This window comes from Watersipora subatra, chromosome 8 (assembly GCF_963576615.1).
Source record: "Watersipora subatra chromosome 8, tzWatSuba1.1, whole genome shotgun sequence".
Classification (NCBI taxonomy): Eukaryota; Metazoa; Bryozoa; class Gymnolaemata; order Cheilostomatida; family Watersiporidae; genus Watersipora; species Watersipora subatra.
In genome coordinates, this window is record NC_088715.1 from 48,837,569 (window position 1) to 48,857,802 (window position 20,234).

The following is a 20,234-nucleotide window of genomic DNA, read 5'->3' on the forward strand; positions in this document are numbered from 1 at the left end:
GGTCACTTTATACAGTGGTCACTTTATACAGTGGTCACTTTATACAGTGGTCACTTTATACAGTGGTCACATTATACAGTGGTCACTTTATGCAGTGGTCACTTTATCCAGCGACCAACGATCACTTTATATGTACATTGGTCATTTTATATGTACAGTGATCACTTTATACAGTGGTCACTTTATACAGTGGTCACTTTATACAGTGGTCACTTTAAACAGCGGTCACTTTATCCAGCGACCAGCGGTCACTTTATATAAACGGCGGTCACTTTATACAGCGGTCATTTTATACAATGAATACCCTGTTTTATCCTAGGATCTCATGAAGTTGACCCGAAAGGCTAACAGGCCTGATGGCCCACCTCAGTTTCTACAGCTTGGTCAAAAGGTGAAAATGGATAAAATGGACAAGCTCACCGGTAAGTTTGCAGTTCTTAATGAGTTGTTGTTCTCTTGTGGTGCTGCTTGTGTAAGTCAGAATTTAGTTATCATTCTTCCAAGTCAATTGTTATATTATTGGTTTGTTTAGATTATTTGTGGTTTTTATTTTGTTTATGCTTTTTCATGTAAACATCGATATAAATATCAATGTTTGTCTTTTTGTTACAAAATGTGTTCAGTTATAGCAATTAAAATTTGGCAATCAAAAATTCACACAGCTCTGGGTTTGATCTCAGGACCTCCAGGTCTAAAGGCGATGAACTTGGAAAAATATGAACAAAGAATACATTTGGGCAAATATTTACTACAGTTGTTAAGGTACTCAGGCTTAAAGAACTTGCTTGGGGTTAATAACTAGCACTATTGGCCTTTACACCTAATGATTGTTAAGCTGACCCAAACTATGGGGACTGTTGTAGTAAAGATTTTAGTAAAGATCTAGCTTTTAGCGTAAGTTAATCAAATTCATAAGGCAATTTTTCTATTATCCATGCAAAGCCTGGAATTTGGCTAGTATTTATATAAATTGAAATGTTTTCCTGTCGTTCATCTGTTTAGTCAATAGCTATTGGTTAAAGTATCTCAACTGCAAAAATACTATTCTTCGTTTTTTCATGACGTCATTTTATCATTGTCGGTCATCTTTATAGACAATTTTGTCGTTAAAAACACAAAGCTTTTGCGATGAATTTTTGAAAACGATGTTTTTGTTTGCAATTTTTTTATTATAGTATCAAAACAACACCAAAAAGTACTATTAAATTAAAGAAAAACGATCGTTTTCTACATATATGGTGGCTTTTTTGTAAACGAGTGCGTGTGCAAATGGCTTGATGACGCAAAAAAACGATGGATTGGTTACTACTAGTGATTAGTTAGAATAAGCACGCTGGTAGTCCTATGCACCATGTGATATCATGTGTAATAGTTATATGCACAATTATTCCAAAGTATGGCAAGGTGTCTGCAAGGTTTAGTGGTAGTGCATAATAGTTCACAGCTGTGTCTCCAAATGTACGGGTTCACTTCCTGTGAAGTGCTATCTTTTTCCCAATGCTGGCTTCAGACGGACGAATACGACTCTCATTATAGTAAATTATATTTGGACAATCTCAAGTTACTCAGATTCATTGGGCAAAGAAACTTAGCTAATGGCAACCATATCACCTGCCACTGTTTATAAGCTATTTTAAATCTTTAGCAAATCTGTTGCATAAGAAATAAGAAATGTTTTTAAGTTATCTGTTTAAGCTATGCCTCGAGCTTTCACATATATGAATTGTGCATTGACCGAACATAAACAGAACTAAATGCTTTCATTTAAAATTAAGAAGAATAAATGTCGCATATATTGATTAAAAATAAATTTTCTATGCAAAAACCTTTTTTATTACCCAAGCAACGCCGGGCATTCAGTAGTTTATTCATATAGTATGAAAAATTCTTAACAAACGAGACTATAATTTCATATGATGTAAAGAAAAATGGATTAAAATATTGACTTAGTGGTCTATTAAGTCGGACCCGGAAACAGCTTGTTGGGGTTTAGTCCTCAAAAAATGCCACGGCGGTAACAGGAATTGCAAACTTAAATTGCTCTCTGCAACTGGGCATGTTTCCAGTCGTCGAGGTTCTCTTGCCTTTGCCTTGTAGTGTTTCACATTGCAGTAGTGTTTCAAATTGCAATATTGTTTCATATTGCAGTAGTGTTTCATATTGCAGTAGTGTTTCATATTGCAGTAGTGTTTCACATTGCAATATTGTTTCATATTGCAGTAGTGTTTCATATTGCAGTAGTGTTTCACATTGCAGTAATGTTTCACATTGCAGTAGTGCGTCACAATGCTGTAGTGTTTCATTTTGCAGTAGAGTTTCACATTGCAGTAGTGTTTCACATTGCAGTAGTGTTCCACATTACATCAGGGCTTCTCATTGTAGTAATGTTTTACATTGCAATATCATTTTGCTTTTCAAAGCGTCTCGTATTGAAGTAGTGTTTCACTATCGCGGCCTTGTTTAAATTACAGATGCAGTGGTGGCAGTATTTAGCAGGAAACCTATACTGGTTATCTGCTTGCTAAGCAGTTACAGCTGTATATAAAACCTTGCTTTGGACTAGATACATGATTTATTTACAGTGTTTCAGGCAGACTGATTTCGTTCACTTTATCCGAGGTTTAAAAATATAATTATTGTCTATCGCAGACAGTCATATGTCTACATGCCATGTTTTATTTTTCCCAACTGGTCGACGTGTATGTTGGATTATATTCTGTGCATAATATCAGATAAACTTTGTGGCTGGTAAATACAAGTAAACTGAACATATAACATCGTTCCTTGAAGATAGATGTACATAATACGCACCATAATAGTAGATTTGTCCGCTCAATAATAATGGTTTAGTCATAAGTAGATAACTCCTTCCTGGGTTTGTGGTTTTTGTTTAAATCATATGAGAGAGTATCATGTCAACAGAGTGTGTGACTGTAAAAGGGTTGCAAGACTCTGTGTGACAATATTGTAATTGTTAAAATCACTCATTATTATACAAGTGAAATACACATTCACTACTGTTTTGGCGTAATAATTTGGTTTCCTTTTTGACACAATTTGCTGAATCTATTTATATAAATTTGCTGTAATTTTTATAACATTCCTTGCATTCATGAGCTACAATAAAACCATCTACAATTTGTATTTCACATCCTTTTTATTTGTAGGACAACATTTATAAGTTTTTGTGTTCTTAAATAACATGACTAGAGAGACATGTTTGATTGAATGAAATACAGTATGTTCAGAACTAGACAGTTTTATAGGTGCATTAAGTACAGCGTAAGGTTACTCATTAGCCATATGGCTTGTGAGTCTACAACAACCAAGCAATGAGTGCTCAATTGTAATGGAATACGCTACTTACCATAGTTAATCATGGTTGGACCATGATTAATGTTCCTTTTGTAACTTAGATTGTTGTAAGTTTTAAGATTGCATTATGGAAAAAACTAATAACTTGTTCATGTACTTTCATATTAATATGTGAAATGCAGGCAAGTTCAACTCTCTTGAGGTAGCCAGCGCCACACCGGCAGCTGTAGAGAGAGACAATGCTGAGTTTGATGCTCAGAGGCAAGCTGTGATCAATGAGGCTCTGCAGCAGCAAGAGAAGACAACTTACGGCGGCATCAAACAGGTCAGTAACTGGGTTCTTGCATGGTTATTTAAAATTGGCATAAACTATACAGACCAGAGAGATGAGATAAGGGTGATATAGTTAACAGTTTCGGCAAGGAAAGTTTGTGTGAAAATGTTTGTTTTGGCGCTTGGACTTTATTGCCCATTTTTAGAGTTATTATTTGCCCCTTTTTAGGCAAGTTTTGTGGCCATTTCAGCCTCCCACGGTTGAATTAAGTAATCAAAAATGAAACTTTTCTAAATTGATAACTCTCATTATCAATAGGCGTATATTTATTTACATAAATACTTTTTAAATGTTTTTAATACAGAAGAATATGTTGTTTAGAAATAAAAACATGCTAATGCCAATATTAGTCATTATGAATGATGCTCTCAGAAGCATTCTCCCTTGCAGAGTCCCCATACTACAATTAGGTCACCATGTTGAGATTTTGCTCCCTTTGTATCATTTGCCCACTTCCCTTGGTTCAGCGCAACGCCATGTATACACATTAGTGCTGGGCACGAGTACTTCTTGGTTAATGAGTTTAGACTTGTCCCCTTGCGTTCGAGTTTTTGAGTATCAGGTAACTGGCAGTGCTTGGCACGAGTACTTCCTGGCCAACGGGTTTTTCGAGTATCGGGTTTCTTGATACAGATTTTATGTTTAAATTTTCTAAACATTAGACATATTTTATTTACATTATTACATATACATTATATACATTATTACATTTATTCAAATTTACAAAGCAGTTATATTTCTATTCAATTTATTTATTATTTTACACTGTTTTTATCGACTGACATTCATTCTCGCAGCGTTAACAAGCGGGTTGTTAAACAGTCAAGAGCGCAGGGCATAATAGACTGAGTTTTTGTTCGCACTACTCGACAGATACTGGTACCAAAACCCGCACTCAAAAGTCAGAACCCGCAAGATCGAATTACTCGAAATTGCTATTACCCGATACTCGAGAGAAGACAAACCCGCGAGTTCAGCGAGTATTATTACCTGTGCCCAGCACTAATACACATATCCTTTGTGGAGTTTGTGTTAAAACAGGGGAAGTTTGGGATATATATCTCAACGTCCGTCGTTCAGTCTGTCCAGCTATAGTTATTGAAATGAAAGATCTACTTTGTGTTGGATTTGATCTCAAAACTTCCTGTTCATCAGGCATTACTCTAACCATTTAAGCTACACCAGATGCAATGGATTCATTGGATGATATAAGTCATTATCTTGGTTAAAATATGCATAGCAATCAATGTTACGCAACGTCATAAGCTTGTTCTCACGGCTCTTATTAGCAAGTTTAGCAATACAGAAAGTAGTTTATTCAAATTAGTCCTTTGCAACGTGACAAGCTGATGGCAAGTGACAGGCACATTACCTGCCACTGTTTATAAGCTGTTTTTAATATCTGCGCAATGTCGGGCAAGCAGTTAGTATAGCCATATATATAGCATTAAATATATTTCTCAAAGTTTGTGTGTCTGTGTCTGTCCTTCAGTTTGTCCAGGCTATAGCTATTAAAATCTTTGAATTAAAATTGCACATTCTGCTGTACTCGAACTCACAAATATTGCGACCGCAGGTTTTCAATCCAATTTTCTATCCACATGACTACGAGATCTCTTACAATTTATACCTCTTACTTCATAACGTGTACACCCTTTTACCTTTTCACACCCAAACTGACGTATTAATTGAAATTTTATTAATTCTATTAACCCTATGAAACATGATGCTTTTTTGTGTTTTCATGAACTTCTACTTCCGGTTTTTCATAAGGTTCAATTGTTAAATCGCGGTGAAGGTCAATACATTTCACGCAGACAATTGTACTATTTCGAGTAGGAATATCATTACATTCTCTCACCGTTCGATCAGACAAAGACTGTCCGATATCCCATTTTTACATTTGTTACTAGTGTCAAGAGGTACTAGTATCCTTGTATTCAAAGTTTTTTATGGATAGATTCTTCTGGAACAGTAACCTTTTTTATACACACTTCTGTGCACGAATTGTTATTATTAATTCAACATATTCAGGATTTTTATTTTGTTTTCTCAGTTCGTATTAGTTGTATCATTACCAAATCATCTTTTATTGTAATCGTAACAAAACAGACTTAATATAGCTATTACTAGCTAATTATTTCACATTTACGTTTAAACTCTCTCATAGTTGTTTTATTTTTATTTGACCTGCACAAAACATTTTCCTAATGATATGAAGTTTGAAATTTACAGTCGTTTGACAAAGTCTGATATGTAGTTTAATAGTTGGAACGGCAAATGTTGTTATATGGTATATGCAAATCAATTTTTTGTCCAAAGACTTTTTTATCACCCGGGCAACACTGGGTAGTACAGCTAGTATAGCTATATATCTATATAGTTATATATATATATACATGTAGATAGATAGATAGATGGATGCCCTAGGACACTTATGTATTCGCCTCATCTAACTTTCGCGTTTTTGCGGAGTCATCCCCTCGCAAAAATTTCATGAGCGAAACTAAACTATCATAACGAATGAGCGAAAACGCGGAATTAAATCGCTTTGTTCATTGATAGTCCAAGAAACAAATGGCAGCAAGCGATCAAATTGCATTATCAATCTTGGCCACACAATTCTACCTGCAGTTTACAATTACAAACTAATCCCAAATTGAAAAAATGTTTCCTATCGGTGAACTGAACCTGAGGAATCTAATCCCCCGACCAAACGAGCGGAGCGAATGTTTGAGAGTTTTTATGATAAATGCAAGTGCACACAACTTACGAAAATTATTCATCAACAACATCGCAAACCCTCGTTTCGGAATGTCATCAACAAATTTAATCATTTTTCTGTGGAGTTGTTTAAGTATAATAATGATACAAAACATATAAACCTATTTAAATATATTATCAAGTCTTTGAAAAGTGTCGACAGTATCTTAAAACTTACCCATCTGTACGGATTATACACAAATAGACAGATTTCTTTGGCCGAAAATCGTTATTAAAACTTGCTAAGCCTTACTTTTATCAAAATTGAGACCGGAAATAGAAACGTCGAGCGACAGAGAATAGAACGATTAAGTCATGCGCATTTCACGAAAAAAACGTGCACATTTCACCAGTCTATAGCATTGTCGAATTGCCGAAGGTTTCTGTAATTAACCTAGGAGTACTGGAATCATTTCATTTTTGCCGATTTCAAAGTATCTGACATTTTAGACACTTTTGAGTACTTTAGTATTCTAACTGATGTCCAACGCAGTGTAAGTAAAGGAAATGACAATGATATTTTTTTCTAACGATTCTTATGAGATTATTACAATATTTACTTATAAGTTTGGATGACTATTGAAGTGTAATAGTCACACTAACAACATCGATGATGGGTAATATGTTACTGCTATTATATTTTGTAAATATTCTATTCTACTCTATTCTCTCCGTCTTTTTGCAACTATAGACATCATAATAGCACTTTCGCTTGATCTGAGCTTTTTACCGTGATCGAGTTTTGTCTATTTTAATCTTGAAATATCCTTGACAGTCAGATCACCTCAAACGGAAAACAATCTCAAATGATAAAATTAACGCTACTTTCTGATTTGAATCTACTAAATTTTGTATAAGTTCAATTTTAAATCGAGCTTGAATCTTGTTTTTTGCTGCTATCTCTGCAATAGTTTCTGATTGCATAGATAAATAATTATTCTCATTGCTATGCTGATTCTCACCAACACCTTTGAACAGCACAGTTTCTAAAGTTGCTTAGCGACTCGTACACAAAAGCTAGGCTTCAGAAGTATTGAAGTTGATGTAGTCTTGAAGCTTTTTACTTACACTTAATTAGGAAGTAGGCAGTCAGAGAACTGGTTCCCTTCATGATTGACTTATTACTGTAACAATGGTAAAAGTTACTGGTTAGGCGTCTGTATATCGATTTGTGCATCTACCTGCAGGTTAATGCACACGTTCCATTGGAGAGAACTGAGTTCAAGAGACCAGAGAGAAAAAACAAGAAACCAACTCTGGATGACAAGGACCCAAATGTTAGCGATGATGAGGAGCAGGGAAGAGGTCGAGGAAGGTTAGTTTGTTCACAAGTGTGTGTGCAATGATCCCTTGAAGATAGAGTATGTCTGCCTAGCTTGCTGCAAGTGGAGGTTGGGTGTGTCTTAAGAGCCTTGTTACACAAGCAGTAGGTCTGTGACTGTGGCTGGACATGTCTGAGTTCAATGGCAAGGCAGCATCGATGACTGGAGATATGCCCAGTTACAGAGAGCAATTTAAGATCGGATGTCATTCCTGGCACTAATGACCTTTTTGGGGATTATCTCAGAGTTCTCTCAGAAATCTCAGAGTTTGTCTGTCCGGTTGACGCGATAAAGTTTTAGTAACAAAAAATGCACTTTGCACTAGATTTGAAATCAAAAACCTCTATGTTTGCAGACCGGCGAGCTAACCCATTACATCACATGAGCTAATTGTGATATATTGGATTAATTATGCGCATAGTCAGTACATCGGATAAAATACTCTCGTTTAAAGTGCTTATTACTAACGATTGTTAAACTGGCTCTCATAGCAAAGATCTAGACTAGTTTATATAATTATATGAGCAATATATAATATAATTCAAGTATATAACAATCTAGCTTATATAATGGTGATATAAAACAAAATATATTTATTATAGGTACTAATACCCTGGCAGTCTGGTTACTGTGAGAGATCGTCATTTGTAATAACTATCTGTTCAATTATTCAGAATTGTAGTAATGTGATCGATTGTTGCAGTTGTTAGAGTGTTGGTCTGCCATGGTGAATGTCGTGAGTTCAAATCCTGTATGATGCAATCTTTTTTTCAGCATTCAACCGTGGCTTCAAGTGATTACTATAATAAAGGCTACTTGTGTATAAGTTGTCACAACACAACAAAGTAATACATGGTGAATCTTTTGATACCAAATAACTGTAATGTGAATTTTGTTGCAAGTCAACCTTGTTAAAAAATGCTAAAAACTAAAAAACGAACAGTTAATCGCAGCCATCACGGAAACGCCGAAGGTTGAAGTCCCGTTTATTTTGATACTGTACTCAACTCAACGTAGTTATTGTTTGGACGCTTGATGTTATCATGTGAAATTAAAGGCTAATAAAAGGCTCAATATAAAACTACTTCTCGTCGCACTAGTTTATGACAAACACTTCGGGTTCTACCTGAAAGCCTGTATCAAATATCATAGATGCTCGCTACTTTACAGTTTCATTTCAACCTGGTCTAATCATCTAGTCGTAATCTGATCATGTGACCCATACTTCCTGCCAAATGGTGCGAACAATTTCTGCAGCATTTGTAGACTGTCACATGCGACCAATGGGCTCCTCATGTTTATCAGAGGATGATATGCACTCCTTCGAGCTACGGTTAAAAAATTAAACAAATTTTTATGGTAGGTTTCGAGAAACCAGTGCTCAAAGTGACAGCATTACAATGATGATGAAATAGATGCGCAAGGGCAATAGACATGGTTTTATTGAATATGTGAATATTTGTGAAAACATTTCGACGAATGAGGTTGCATGAAATGCTAAACAGAAGCCATCCTGTTCAGCTACGTCCCAGTTGAGCCATTTTGGAAAGGAATTCCAGTCTACTGCGTTTTTGTGATGGCTGCAATTAACTGTTCGTTTTTTAGCTTTTAAGAGCTTGTAATCACATTTCTACATATTTTGCACCTATAAACCTATAACACAGCAGAGTAAGACATGGTGAACCTTTTGATACCAAATAACTGTAATGTGAATTTTATTGCAAGCCAACCTTTAACGGTTTTCCAAGTACGTACCATTACTTGCCGTAATTCAAAACTGGCAGGTGGCAGCATCACACAACAATGGTGGCTGCCACTTTATGATTGGTCACCGCGTCGTAAGCTTGTTTACTAATATTTCATACTGGTAATTCTGTGAAGTCACTTTAATATTTATATGAAGCACCATTATTACGAGTGTTCATTAAGGCTTCATACATGTGTATATTGCTTATATACTAAAAGAGTTTTCATTTTCACATTCTATTGACACGGCAACAACATGTTCACAAACATTACTCGTGCATTAGTCGATCCCAAAACTTTTACTCTATAATCGTCTTCCGAACATTCGACTTTTCACATGAGTATATACAGTAGTTTGTTCATATCGGTTAGTCCTCAAGTAGGCTCTTGCATTTACAATTTAAAGTTTATGGTTATGTTCACATTGCCTTGCAAGATGGCTTTCATATCCATTATTACCATCTTCATTTTCACTAACATCTTCCAGCTCAGGAGCTGTGAATTTCCTGTGTATGGTTAATAGGCGAGGACGACGTCAAAGAAATACAGAAAGTGATGAGGGACATCATGCGCCTGGGAGACCATCAACTGCAAACACCTTATTTGACTTTCTTGGTAACAGATTTGCCGGAGATGAGAACGGTAAGTGACCCTGTAGTTACAAAATAGGCAGAGATGAAGTGACCATTTTTATTAATCTTTGTTTTTAATTTTCAATTTAATTTAATCTAATTTTTATTAATTTTTGTTGTATTTAGCTTTTTAATCTGGTATTCTTTTTAGCATCCAAGTCACAACCTGTAGAAAACTTTCATTCATCCGACTTCCAGCAAGGAGGCTATGACAGAAGAAGGCACAATAATGAAGCCAGAAATCAGCAAACAGATTCGAGGCAGCATGCCAACATACAAGGCCAAAGGTCACCCGGAGGTTACCAACAAAGCCATCCAGCTCACAGTCAGTCTGGTGAGAAAGGTCAAAGATCTCAAGTCAGCAGTTATACAAGGGAACAACCTCGTAAATATAATGACTCGAAAACTACACAGAAGGGAGAAAATTCTTACAATATTAATCAGACAAGAGCAGATAATTCCTACAGCAAACAAAGGGCTAACCAATTTGATAACCGTAGTCAGACAAAAAGAAATTTTGCTGATGGTGAATATGAAAAGCATGCTGAACAGCCATATTTTAATGGAGGCCGCAAAAGTGGTCAGTCGGTCACACAGCAAAGAAAAGACAACTCCAATGCTCACAAGCAACATACTGAAAATTTCCCGGCAAGTGGCAGGAATGATACATATCATCAAGCTGATAGTGAAAGAGTGCAAAGTAGTCATCGAACAGGCGGCAGTTTGGTTCAGGCACAAAAGCTATCACAAAATGTTAGCAACAGTTCTACTGCTGTTAGTGGTCAAGGTCGACATAATCGAAACAAAGTATCGAATAGGCAAAATGACGAACCCTTTTCTGGAAAAATGTATTCGGACGATATGAGGAACCCACCTGAGCAAACAACTACTCCAAGTCAAGGTAAGTTCTAGCTGGATTTGTGTAAGCATTATATTCTTCGATGATACAAAAGGTAGTATAACTATTCTCAAGGAGCGAAAAATATTCTGTGACAAGTTAACAGTGATACTCATCTTCCCTCACATGTTATTTTATGATATGCTCATTCAGGAAGCTCATGTCAATAGAGATAACTTTTAAGCATATCAATTGATTTTAACCTTTTTATCATAAGGACTTTAGTAGCAATTTCCTACTTGTCTACTGTTTTGGATTCGTCAGCTCATGATTCATAAAATTCAAATCTTTTGGTGCCATGGCAACTGTAAAATCAAATGATGAGTACTGCATTTGTAGCCAGGTAATAGCATATCTATGAGCGGATATATTTGGTAAAGTTGCTACCACAAATGAACTGGTATTTTTGCTGTTCTATTGTATTGTACAAATGCTGATCATATGCAGGTATGGCTACAGCTAAGACCTACTCTGAACACAAGCGGGAGAATAACCAAAAGACTTCGTCTGTCATGTCATACAGTCCTGGTGATGTGGTTATGGCAAAGTACTGGGAAGACGGGCAGGTGAGGCTTAATAGTAAAAATCCTAGTTGTAATTTTTCTAAATGGTCTAATGGTGTAGCAGCATCCAAATCGACAGAATTCACCAAAAAGTGTTTTACGCCTCTGGCTTTGTTTTAATTTAGTATAATATCTCTGCAGAACAAAAATATCCCACTAATACTCGCCCTGTACTATCACAAGGTTTGTAGAGCTTTGCCTCGGAGTGCTGATGACTATACAGTGCTTACTGCTCGGAGTTCCCTCTTTTTGTGGGTTTATGAATAATCTTACCTCTTGCATCATTGTTATCCCAAGTAAATGACAACTTCACAGTACACATTTTAATTTAATTTGAATATAAAAATGAATGCTATATGCAACTCGCTTTCCTCTAGAGAGATGTCATGGCAGTACCAAAACCTGATATTAGCTTCGTGAGTGGATCTAAAAACAATCATGCAAATACCGGTTGCTGTTTATTTTTTCACATGCAGACTGATAACAAGGTGCTGAATTATGTTGTTTTCAATTTATTATGAGTGATAACATAAGATATTATTTCTATGTTACAGTTTTACAGATTCAAAGTGTCATCTCAAATATCACCCGCAGCGCTGCTAGGAATTTTCATAGATTATGGCAACAAAGAGGAGGTAAATCTCAAGGACATAAAGCCAATAGAAAAACAGCCGCGTGCTAGTGGTTCGCAACCCCAGCAACAGCGAACTGCCGGCAGCAAAACTCAGTTTACTGTAAGTATATGTACATCTGACCACGACTATGCTGTCAATACTGTAGCTTATCTTTTATACCTCACATGAGATGTTTCGTGTGAGGTGGTACATACTGTATCACAGCATATTGGAGTTGTCCTCTCCATAACTATTTTTGTCTATGTGCCTTGTAAACTGATGGCATCACTGAGGCTAAGAAGATATGTTAGGAAGCATCAATGACAGTCAATGCAATGTGCACAACTTCAGTGATTGTGATTGGCTGTCACAGGTGATCTATATTTCCCTTCATGATAGTTGCTGCCGGACTAGTATTTTATTGTTTCAGAGCCCGCAGTATACAACGAGAATAGCTCTGCTGCAGACTATTTTCTAACCTTTTTCTTATAGGAGTGGTCAATTGGAGGCAGCGTTCAAATAGAGACTGTCGGTGTATTTTTCAAATGGCTCATCAAAATTTTAGGAAGATAAATTTAGCCATTCTTCAAGTGAAGCGATTATTGTTTATATTTTGCCCTCTTTTTCTGGTAGAACGATATTAAACTCTTTGGAGGCAATAAATCTGCTAACTTACCTCCAATTTGCCAACGATCTCTTAATAAATATGCATTGAGATATCCTGCACTCACTGATATGTTTGCTACAGTTTGCAGCCAAACCTAGCTTTCATGTGCAATAAAAGAGGAGTGTTGATCAATTGTAAGATCAGATTACCCACAATGATGCTATCAAATAATATGCTATAATTGTAAAAATTTATAAATTTTATAATGATAATCTATCAAGTGCTACAAGTATATATATATATATATATATATATATATATATATATATATATATATATATATATATATACTTGTAGCACTTGATAGATTATTTCTATCAATTGATTATTTCTATATATATATATATATTCATAAATGAGTTACATAAATTAACCATACTTATATTACGTGCAGGAAAGAAAATTAATGTTTTTAAAACAAAACGATTTGCATCATTTGCTAGGATAGCTGTGTTCTGATTGTTGCTTTCAATGGAACGAACATCTTCTGGTTGTCCAATATCTTCCACAATGTCATTTGGCCTCAACTTTTTTTTCTATACCGCTGAACTAGTCGATATTAGCATCCAAACAATTTTTGGCAGAGCAAAACTCACACATTGCATTTAGCACCAATGCAATGGGTAAAAGTTTAGCTCGCTAAGCGTAACCTTTGACCCAAAACTTGTAAACTGTTTTTATATACGTGTACTTCGGAGGATCAAGACCGCGTTAAACAAGGAAGCACTATTAGCCTGAGACAGTTATTCATTAAAAAAGGAAAAGCTTAGAATTGTAAAATGAGAGAATTAATTGTTATTGTTGTAAATGATTAATTATGGATACAATTTTGTTTACACTTCTCTACTGATCAATTGATATAATGGGCTCGTTAAGATCAAATAATGTCAAAGTGGCGGTCAAATGGAGGTGGTGTTCAAATAGAGGTGGCGTTCAATTAGAGGTTTTATGGTATATTATATTTACTAACAATTTGATTCAAATTAAAATGCACAAATTGAAAAGAGTTACTCGCTTAACATTTTAACAACTTTGTGAAAGTTCGTGTGAAAATAAAAACTGTATATTAATTTATATTGCTGGTTCGTGCTATTTACAGGTTTATATTGTCAGTGTGAGGTTTTCATTTCAGTTATGTTATCAATATTAATATTGCCAAATTGAGACAACTCCAAATAAATTGGATAGTTGTATGTTGTATGTATCATCATGTGCCACCACACCACATACCAACGTGTATGTGTACTAGTTGGATTAACTAAAAATATTTACTATAATAATAGCAGTGTCCAGCCTTTCATTTGACCGAAGCTACATTTGGAGATGAGCAAAAATGCATTGCATGGGAATCAAACTTGGATATTCGGTTTAGCTGCCTGGCACGCGATTATTTGCATGACTCGACCACCTTGCAGCCATGTGGAATAATTGTGCACATAGCTATTACAAATGGTGATCTCTCACGGAGTAGTAATAGTTAGTTACCTCGCTTTATAACTCACAATGTGGCCACTACTTATAGTACCACTTTGAAGATATACAACTCAACAGTCTGAATTTCTGTAAGACCTGATTGCATATAATTTCCACTTGGTAGTAATGAATTTTTTTACTACCGTTGAAAAATTATATGCTACTTTTATTTTTGTATACTTCTATATACATTATATAAAAGGTAACATTTCATTACTAGTGGTAATGACGGCAATTTTTAACGATTCAACATTTAGGTTAACCCTTGTTGCTCATATTTTAGAGTAGGTAGAAGAAATATTTAAAAATCTCAAAAGGTACCGTTGCTTTTTTATGAACTTGGATACCTGTAAAATTCTAATTACGATTATTTTTATCAAGTTGCGACTCATTCTTCAGTTATAGTAATAAATTATTCATAACGCTTATTTTTGTGGTGGTTTCACCATTTTGTCTGTCGTCTGCTTTAAACGCAGTTCCTCAAGTGAACAGTCTGAATCCCTACTAGTAGGTAAACACTTTACATTGTTGCCAGGCATGAGCTCTTTCCACAGCCATGAACTTGCTCTAAAGTTCCTAAGCTTGCGACCCATGACCACCCAAGCTTGTGACTTGAGGTCACTAATGCTTATGATGTGTGACTATCCACGTGTGTGACATGTGACTTTCCAAACCAGCAGTCCTCTAATTCTAGTGAATGGCTTGTTACTTGAAGGTTGACTTGCAACAAAATTCACTTTACAGTTATTTGGTATCAAAACATTCACCATGTCTTTCTCTGTTGTGTTGTAGGTGCCAAATATGTGGAAATGCGATTACAAACTCTTAAAAGCTCAAAAACGAAAAGCCGCCGTAGATTGGAATCTGTTTATTTATCTGACGTAGTCATTACAGTTTGGTTATTGTCTTGTCACGTGATGTTCTCACGTGAATTGAAAGGCCAATAAAAAGTTCAATATAAAACTTATCGTAGCACTAGTTTATGACAAGCACTTCGGGTTTTATCGAAGACCCCATATCAAATATAGATGCTCGTTACTTTACAGTTTTGTTTCGGCTTGGTCTAATCGTCAAGTCGTAATCTGATCATGTGACCCAATACTTCGCAAATAATTCTTGCAGCACTTTTCGATTATCACAGGTGACCAACAGGCTTGTATTGATTATCAGACAATGATATGTACTCCTTCGAGGTAAGGTTAAAAAATTAAATGAGTTTTTACGGTAAGTTATAAGATATCACTGCTAAAAGTGACCGCATTACAATGACGATAAAATAGACGCGTAAGAACAATAGACATGGTTTTATTGAATGCATGAAGTATATTTGTGAAAATATTTCGACGAATAAGGTTGCATGAATGTGTAAACAGAAACCATCTACCACAGCAGCTACATCACATCTGAGCCGTTTTGGAAAGAGAATCCAAACTACGGCGGTCTCGTGTGGCTGCGATTAACTGTTTGTTTTTTAGCTTTTAAGAACTTGTAATCACATTCCAACATAATTTCTACCTACAACACAACAGAGTAAGACATGGTGAATATTTTCATATTAAATAACTGTAATGTGAATTTTGTTGCAAGTCAACCTTTAAGGGCCCTTATGATGACTTAATAGAAAAAGCAGGCTTTACGGTGACCTTATTCCCTTTAGACTGTGTAGTTCAACCAATCTACATGCACTTACTATTCTTCCCTGTAATATACTTACCAATAAGTACATTATAAGATTATATCTAATTCCTATTAAAGAGGCGGGTGTGTAATGTCAAATTCGCCCCGGTTATTTAATGGGTCTGTTGTACAGGAATACCAAGGTGACTACACACAGGGACTTACATTCAACCGAAGTGGTGGCAGGTCTAACAGGTGATGATGCTCATTGCAGCAGGTGAGACAGAGGATGGCCATGGAAGGGGCTAATGACAAACAATGAAGCTGACTTTCTAAATAAATAATTGGCTTACTTTTAGAAAATACTCTATGAAATTGGTTTTTGTAGCAATAAATCTATAATATAATTATTCATCTTACCTGCTCTCTAAAGGTTAGCAACTTGAAAAGTTTAGACATTAAAATATTTTATTCATTGCATAGTTGCACATAGCGTGTAGTCAAGCTAATTTACCATCTTCTGGATTATAGTGAGTCTTTTAAGATGTCATTCTGCATCTTCAATGGATTGCTATTGTAAAGAATCAATTAGCAAATCCAAGTCAAGATTTTATGTAAGTCAGTTGTTGAAAATGTGAAAGTTGTAACAAAAGATCTCATGACAACAAAAGGCAGTGGATTCAAATCTTGTATATGCCTCGATTATGGTATGTAATTGACGTGTTATATCACGATGAATTATTTTAGGAATTGTGGAGTTATCCACACTATACAGTATAAATGCTCATACTCTGTGCAGCTATTATAACCGTTCATAGTGTGTAGGAGTAAAACTCTAAGAAATAGAATTTTTAAAAATTGTCACAAATCATTGAGCATGTTAGTTAAATAGATTTTTTGGTCCAAAAGATCCGAAATCTAAGAGTTCGAACGTTCTTGAAGATGTCACTCGATCAATTCATATCACTACCTCAGCTGTGTGCCAAGCCTTTGACCGACTGACAGCCTTCTCCCAATTGGTGAAGGCCTTTCTGTAGTATGATGAACTCTCCTGAGGCTGAAACACGGTCTCATCTGGCTTCAAAGATTTGAGCTCTTCAAGAGAGGTCCATATATTGGCCCCTAATCCTGCCATGAATGCAGCCCCACAAGAAGTCATCTTTAAGGTATAGGGCCTATAGACTGGCTTCTGTAGAGCATCGGCTATGCATTGCAACATGAAGTCATTGTTAGCAACACCCCCATCAACCCTGTAAAAAGTATTAATTGGCCCCATCAGCAATCTGGTAGAAAGCTATTGTTAACCACCAACTCCATTTGCCAAGTAACACAGTCATTGTTGTTAATCCCTTCATCTATATACATGTACATGCATATCTATATATATATATATTTCTCAAAGTATGTCCGTGTGTCGTATGTCTGTCTGCATTCCGGCTATGGCTATTATTAGAATAACTGCAGCTGGACAACAATGCTGACACAATGTCATGGAGTACCGTCATTAGAAGCCTAGCAGCTTACTGGAAATTTCTATTGGCAATATGCCAGGCTACTAACTTGAAAAGCACAGTTGTTTGACAAAGTTTTAAAACCTTTACAGTTGTTTTCATTTGTCTCTTAATTTACTTAAACTACATAAAACACTTCTCTCATGATATGTAGTTTGAAAGTTAGAATAGTAAATGTTGTTATATGTTAAATACAAATCAATTTTCTGCCCAGACTTTTTTATTACCCGAGCAACGCCGGGTAGCACAGCTAGTATAAATATAAACTAGGTGAATACCGGAGTAATGACAAAGTTTTTGGACAACAAATTTATTTTTATTCAACAAAATTATTTTTGTAGCCTACAACATTTACCATTATAATTTTTAAACTTCATATCATGAGAAGAGTGTTTTTTGCAGTTCAAATGAATTAGGAAAAAAATAAAACAACTGAAGGTTTTCAAACAACTAACTTATAAATTTCATAACTCGGAAAAGTGTCTGTTGAAATAAGTTAGAAGGAAAGATAAAACTGAAAAGGTGTTTAACTGAGTATGTGAAATCATTAGCAAGTAATGGCTAAATAAGGTCTGTTTTGCTACGACTACAATGAAAATTATTTTGTATGCAATTATATGTATATGATTTCAGTTTGCTTTAGTGTTGGCATTATAATGCGAAAATATCAAAGGCTATAGACAAACATAGAGTGGTATAGAAACCCATAGTAATTATCTAATGCAATCACCTGGTAAAAATCATCCTAATCATCTTCATTAAAAATCAGTAACAAAACAATATCTTATGTTAACTTTAGTAACTATTGATACCTACAATGACTTTAGTGCGTTTTGTGGTTGTGATCTGCAAGATAACTTAACATTACAATCTACTACGTGGAGAGCTCTTACCTTCGAGACAGGCTTCAAAGATAACTGGATCATTCAACACCTGGTAAAAAGTGGTTGAACGAATACTATGATGTCTTAAACAAAGGGCAATTTTAAGGAACACAACTCCCAAAAGTAAGAAAAAGGCTGACGAGTATGTAGCATGGCAAATGATTATTATAAAAGATGAAACGAGTGTACTGTAGAGAATAACGCAATCGGTTTGCCAACAAAATTAATATTTAAACAACTGACTTTAATTAGTTTTAATAAAATACCCTTTTTAAAATAATTATAAACAATAAAATAATAGAACGATAATGGAGAAAAATGATTTCACACCCTAAATTCCTACATCAATGAAAACACAAACAATATCTGATTTTGACCAGCCATAAAATTGAGAACAGCTGATCAGTTGCTGAGTTCTATTCCTTGTACGAATGTCTGGACCAAGTTGCAGCATAAAATTGAATATCGAAAAAACATCCAACCCAATTAACTCAACAATACAAAAAGCTAACAAATCAAAGCCTAGCATAAAAACTTTGACCAATCAAACGAGGCGAACAGACAAATATCAAACCAGAAAAAAATGCTAAAATCTTCAATTTCAATGGCTAACTGTTGCTTTGTTTTTCATTTTTTGTTTTTGTTTTACTATTGTCGTATGACCTAATTTGAAAAAACATTTATATTTTTGAAATGAAATTATTGCAAATAAATAACTATATATATATATAGTACTTATATATATATATACATGTAGTATATATATATATAGTTCAAGTCCCAATTATACACACTATCCATGTGCTAGTAATCTCATGTGATAGCCAAGCAACGAGGTGCTTTGACAATTGATAAGGAAGTAAAAACTAAGCTACATTAAAATGGCCCAAAGTAGGTCACTGTGTACGTCTATAAAAACAATGTGTTGGTTTAAAAAATCAGTTGAGAAGCTATGGACATTGTGAGAGACAAGCCTTTGATCATGAAGCGACCATTTACATAGAAATTGTATTTTAGAGAAGTGAGGCTTTCACGATAGCGTGGAAACTGCTGTTACTAATTGTAAATCGATGTACTGGATTGTAACATGGATGTACTTACAGCTGCAGTAAGGAACTTGACTGCTCTACCAGCTTTAAACTTTTGTGAACGAGTCAGTGCGTGAAGGATACCTGCACCGCTCTTCAGGTTGCAAGAATCAAAGAATTATTTCATGATTTATCAATGTCCTTTGTCTTTGTGTCTTGCCATGTGTTGATATTACCGAAGGGTTCACCCGTGTCTCGGTCCCAGAGAAGGAAAGAGTTGCGGAAAGCGGTGATGCCCATGCAGCCATGTCCGAAGGGGAGAGACTTCCTGCTAATCACAAGTTTATTTACCAATATATTAGCCCTTAAGTATTCAAATTATAACTACATGTAAAATATGTCTATCATGAAACTGGCAGTACTTGTGTTGTATTTTGGAAACTACAAGATAGATACATTTTAATCACATCGATATTACGAAAGAATGTCACTTGGATGGTCAATGCAGTTTGAATTGGTTTAACCACAAAAACCAATTTGCAATTATATTTAGTTGTTCGCATTTGGTTGTTTAAATGTATAATTTATCATGGCATATCAAAATACTGAAAAAAACTCTGTGAACACCACGGCGCTCTATCTTTCACAGCATTTTATCTTCCTATAGTGACGTTTTATTAAAAGTGGTGTTTTATTAAATGTGTGGTTTTATTAAAGGTGGCGTTCTATTAAAAGTGGTGTTTTATTAAAAGGGACATTTTATTAAAAATGGCATGCAAACGGAGGGTAGCGCTATATTTTTCGACTAGCTTGTCAAATTTTTGGGAAGACGGATTTAACTACTTAATAGGCTAATCTTGCCTAAAA

General features: G+C 35.3%; 2 protein-coding genes across 2 annotated transcripts in view; one reads left to right on the forward strand and one right to left on the reverse strand.

Annotated features, from left to right (window-relative positions):
- Positions 1-16,352, forward strand: part of LOC137402186 (tudor domain-containing protein 3-like) — a 29,930-nt gene extending 13,578 nt beyond the window's left edge. Inside the window, exons 6-13 of the mRNA XM_068088668.1 lie at positions 320-422; positions 3,498-3,640; positions 7,600-7,727; positions 10,004-10,122; positions 10,264-11,013; positions 11,458-11,576; positions 12,128-12,307; positions 16,138-16,352. Coding sequence (XP_067944769.1) covers positions 320-422; positions 3,498-3,640; positions 7,600-7,727; positions 10,004-10,122; positions 10,264-11,013; positions 11,458-11,576; positions 12,128-12,307; positions 16,138-16,203 — 1,608 coding nt within the window. The 3' untranslated portion in view covers positions 16,204-16,352. The remainder of the gene's footprint in view (positions 1-319; positions 423-3,497; positions 3,641-7,599; positions 7,728-10,003; positions 10,123-10,263; positions 11,014-11,457; positions 11,577-12,127; positions 12,308-16,137) is intronic.
- A 550-nt stretch (positions 16,353-16,902) lies between these two features.
- On the reverse strand, positions 16,903-19,667 carry LOC137402656 (putative glycerol kinase 5). The gene is made up of 2 exons (XM_068089159.1): positions 19,588-19,667; positions 16,903-17,194 (listed from the first exon to the last, which is right to left on the reverse strand). The coding sequence occupies exons 1-2, from the start codon at positions 19,665-19,667 to the stop codon at positions 16,903-16,905; spliced, it is 372 nt and encodes a 123-aa protein (XP_067945260.1).
- Positions 19,668-20,234: the final 567 nt, after the last annotated feature.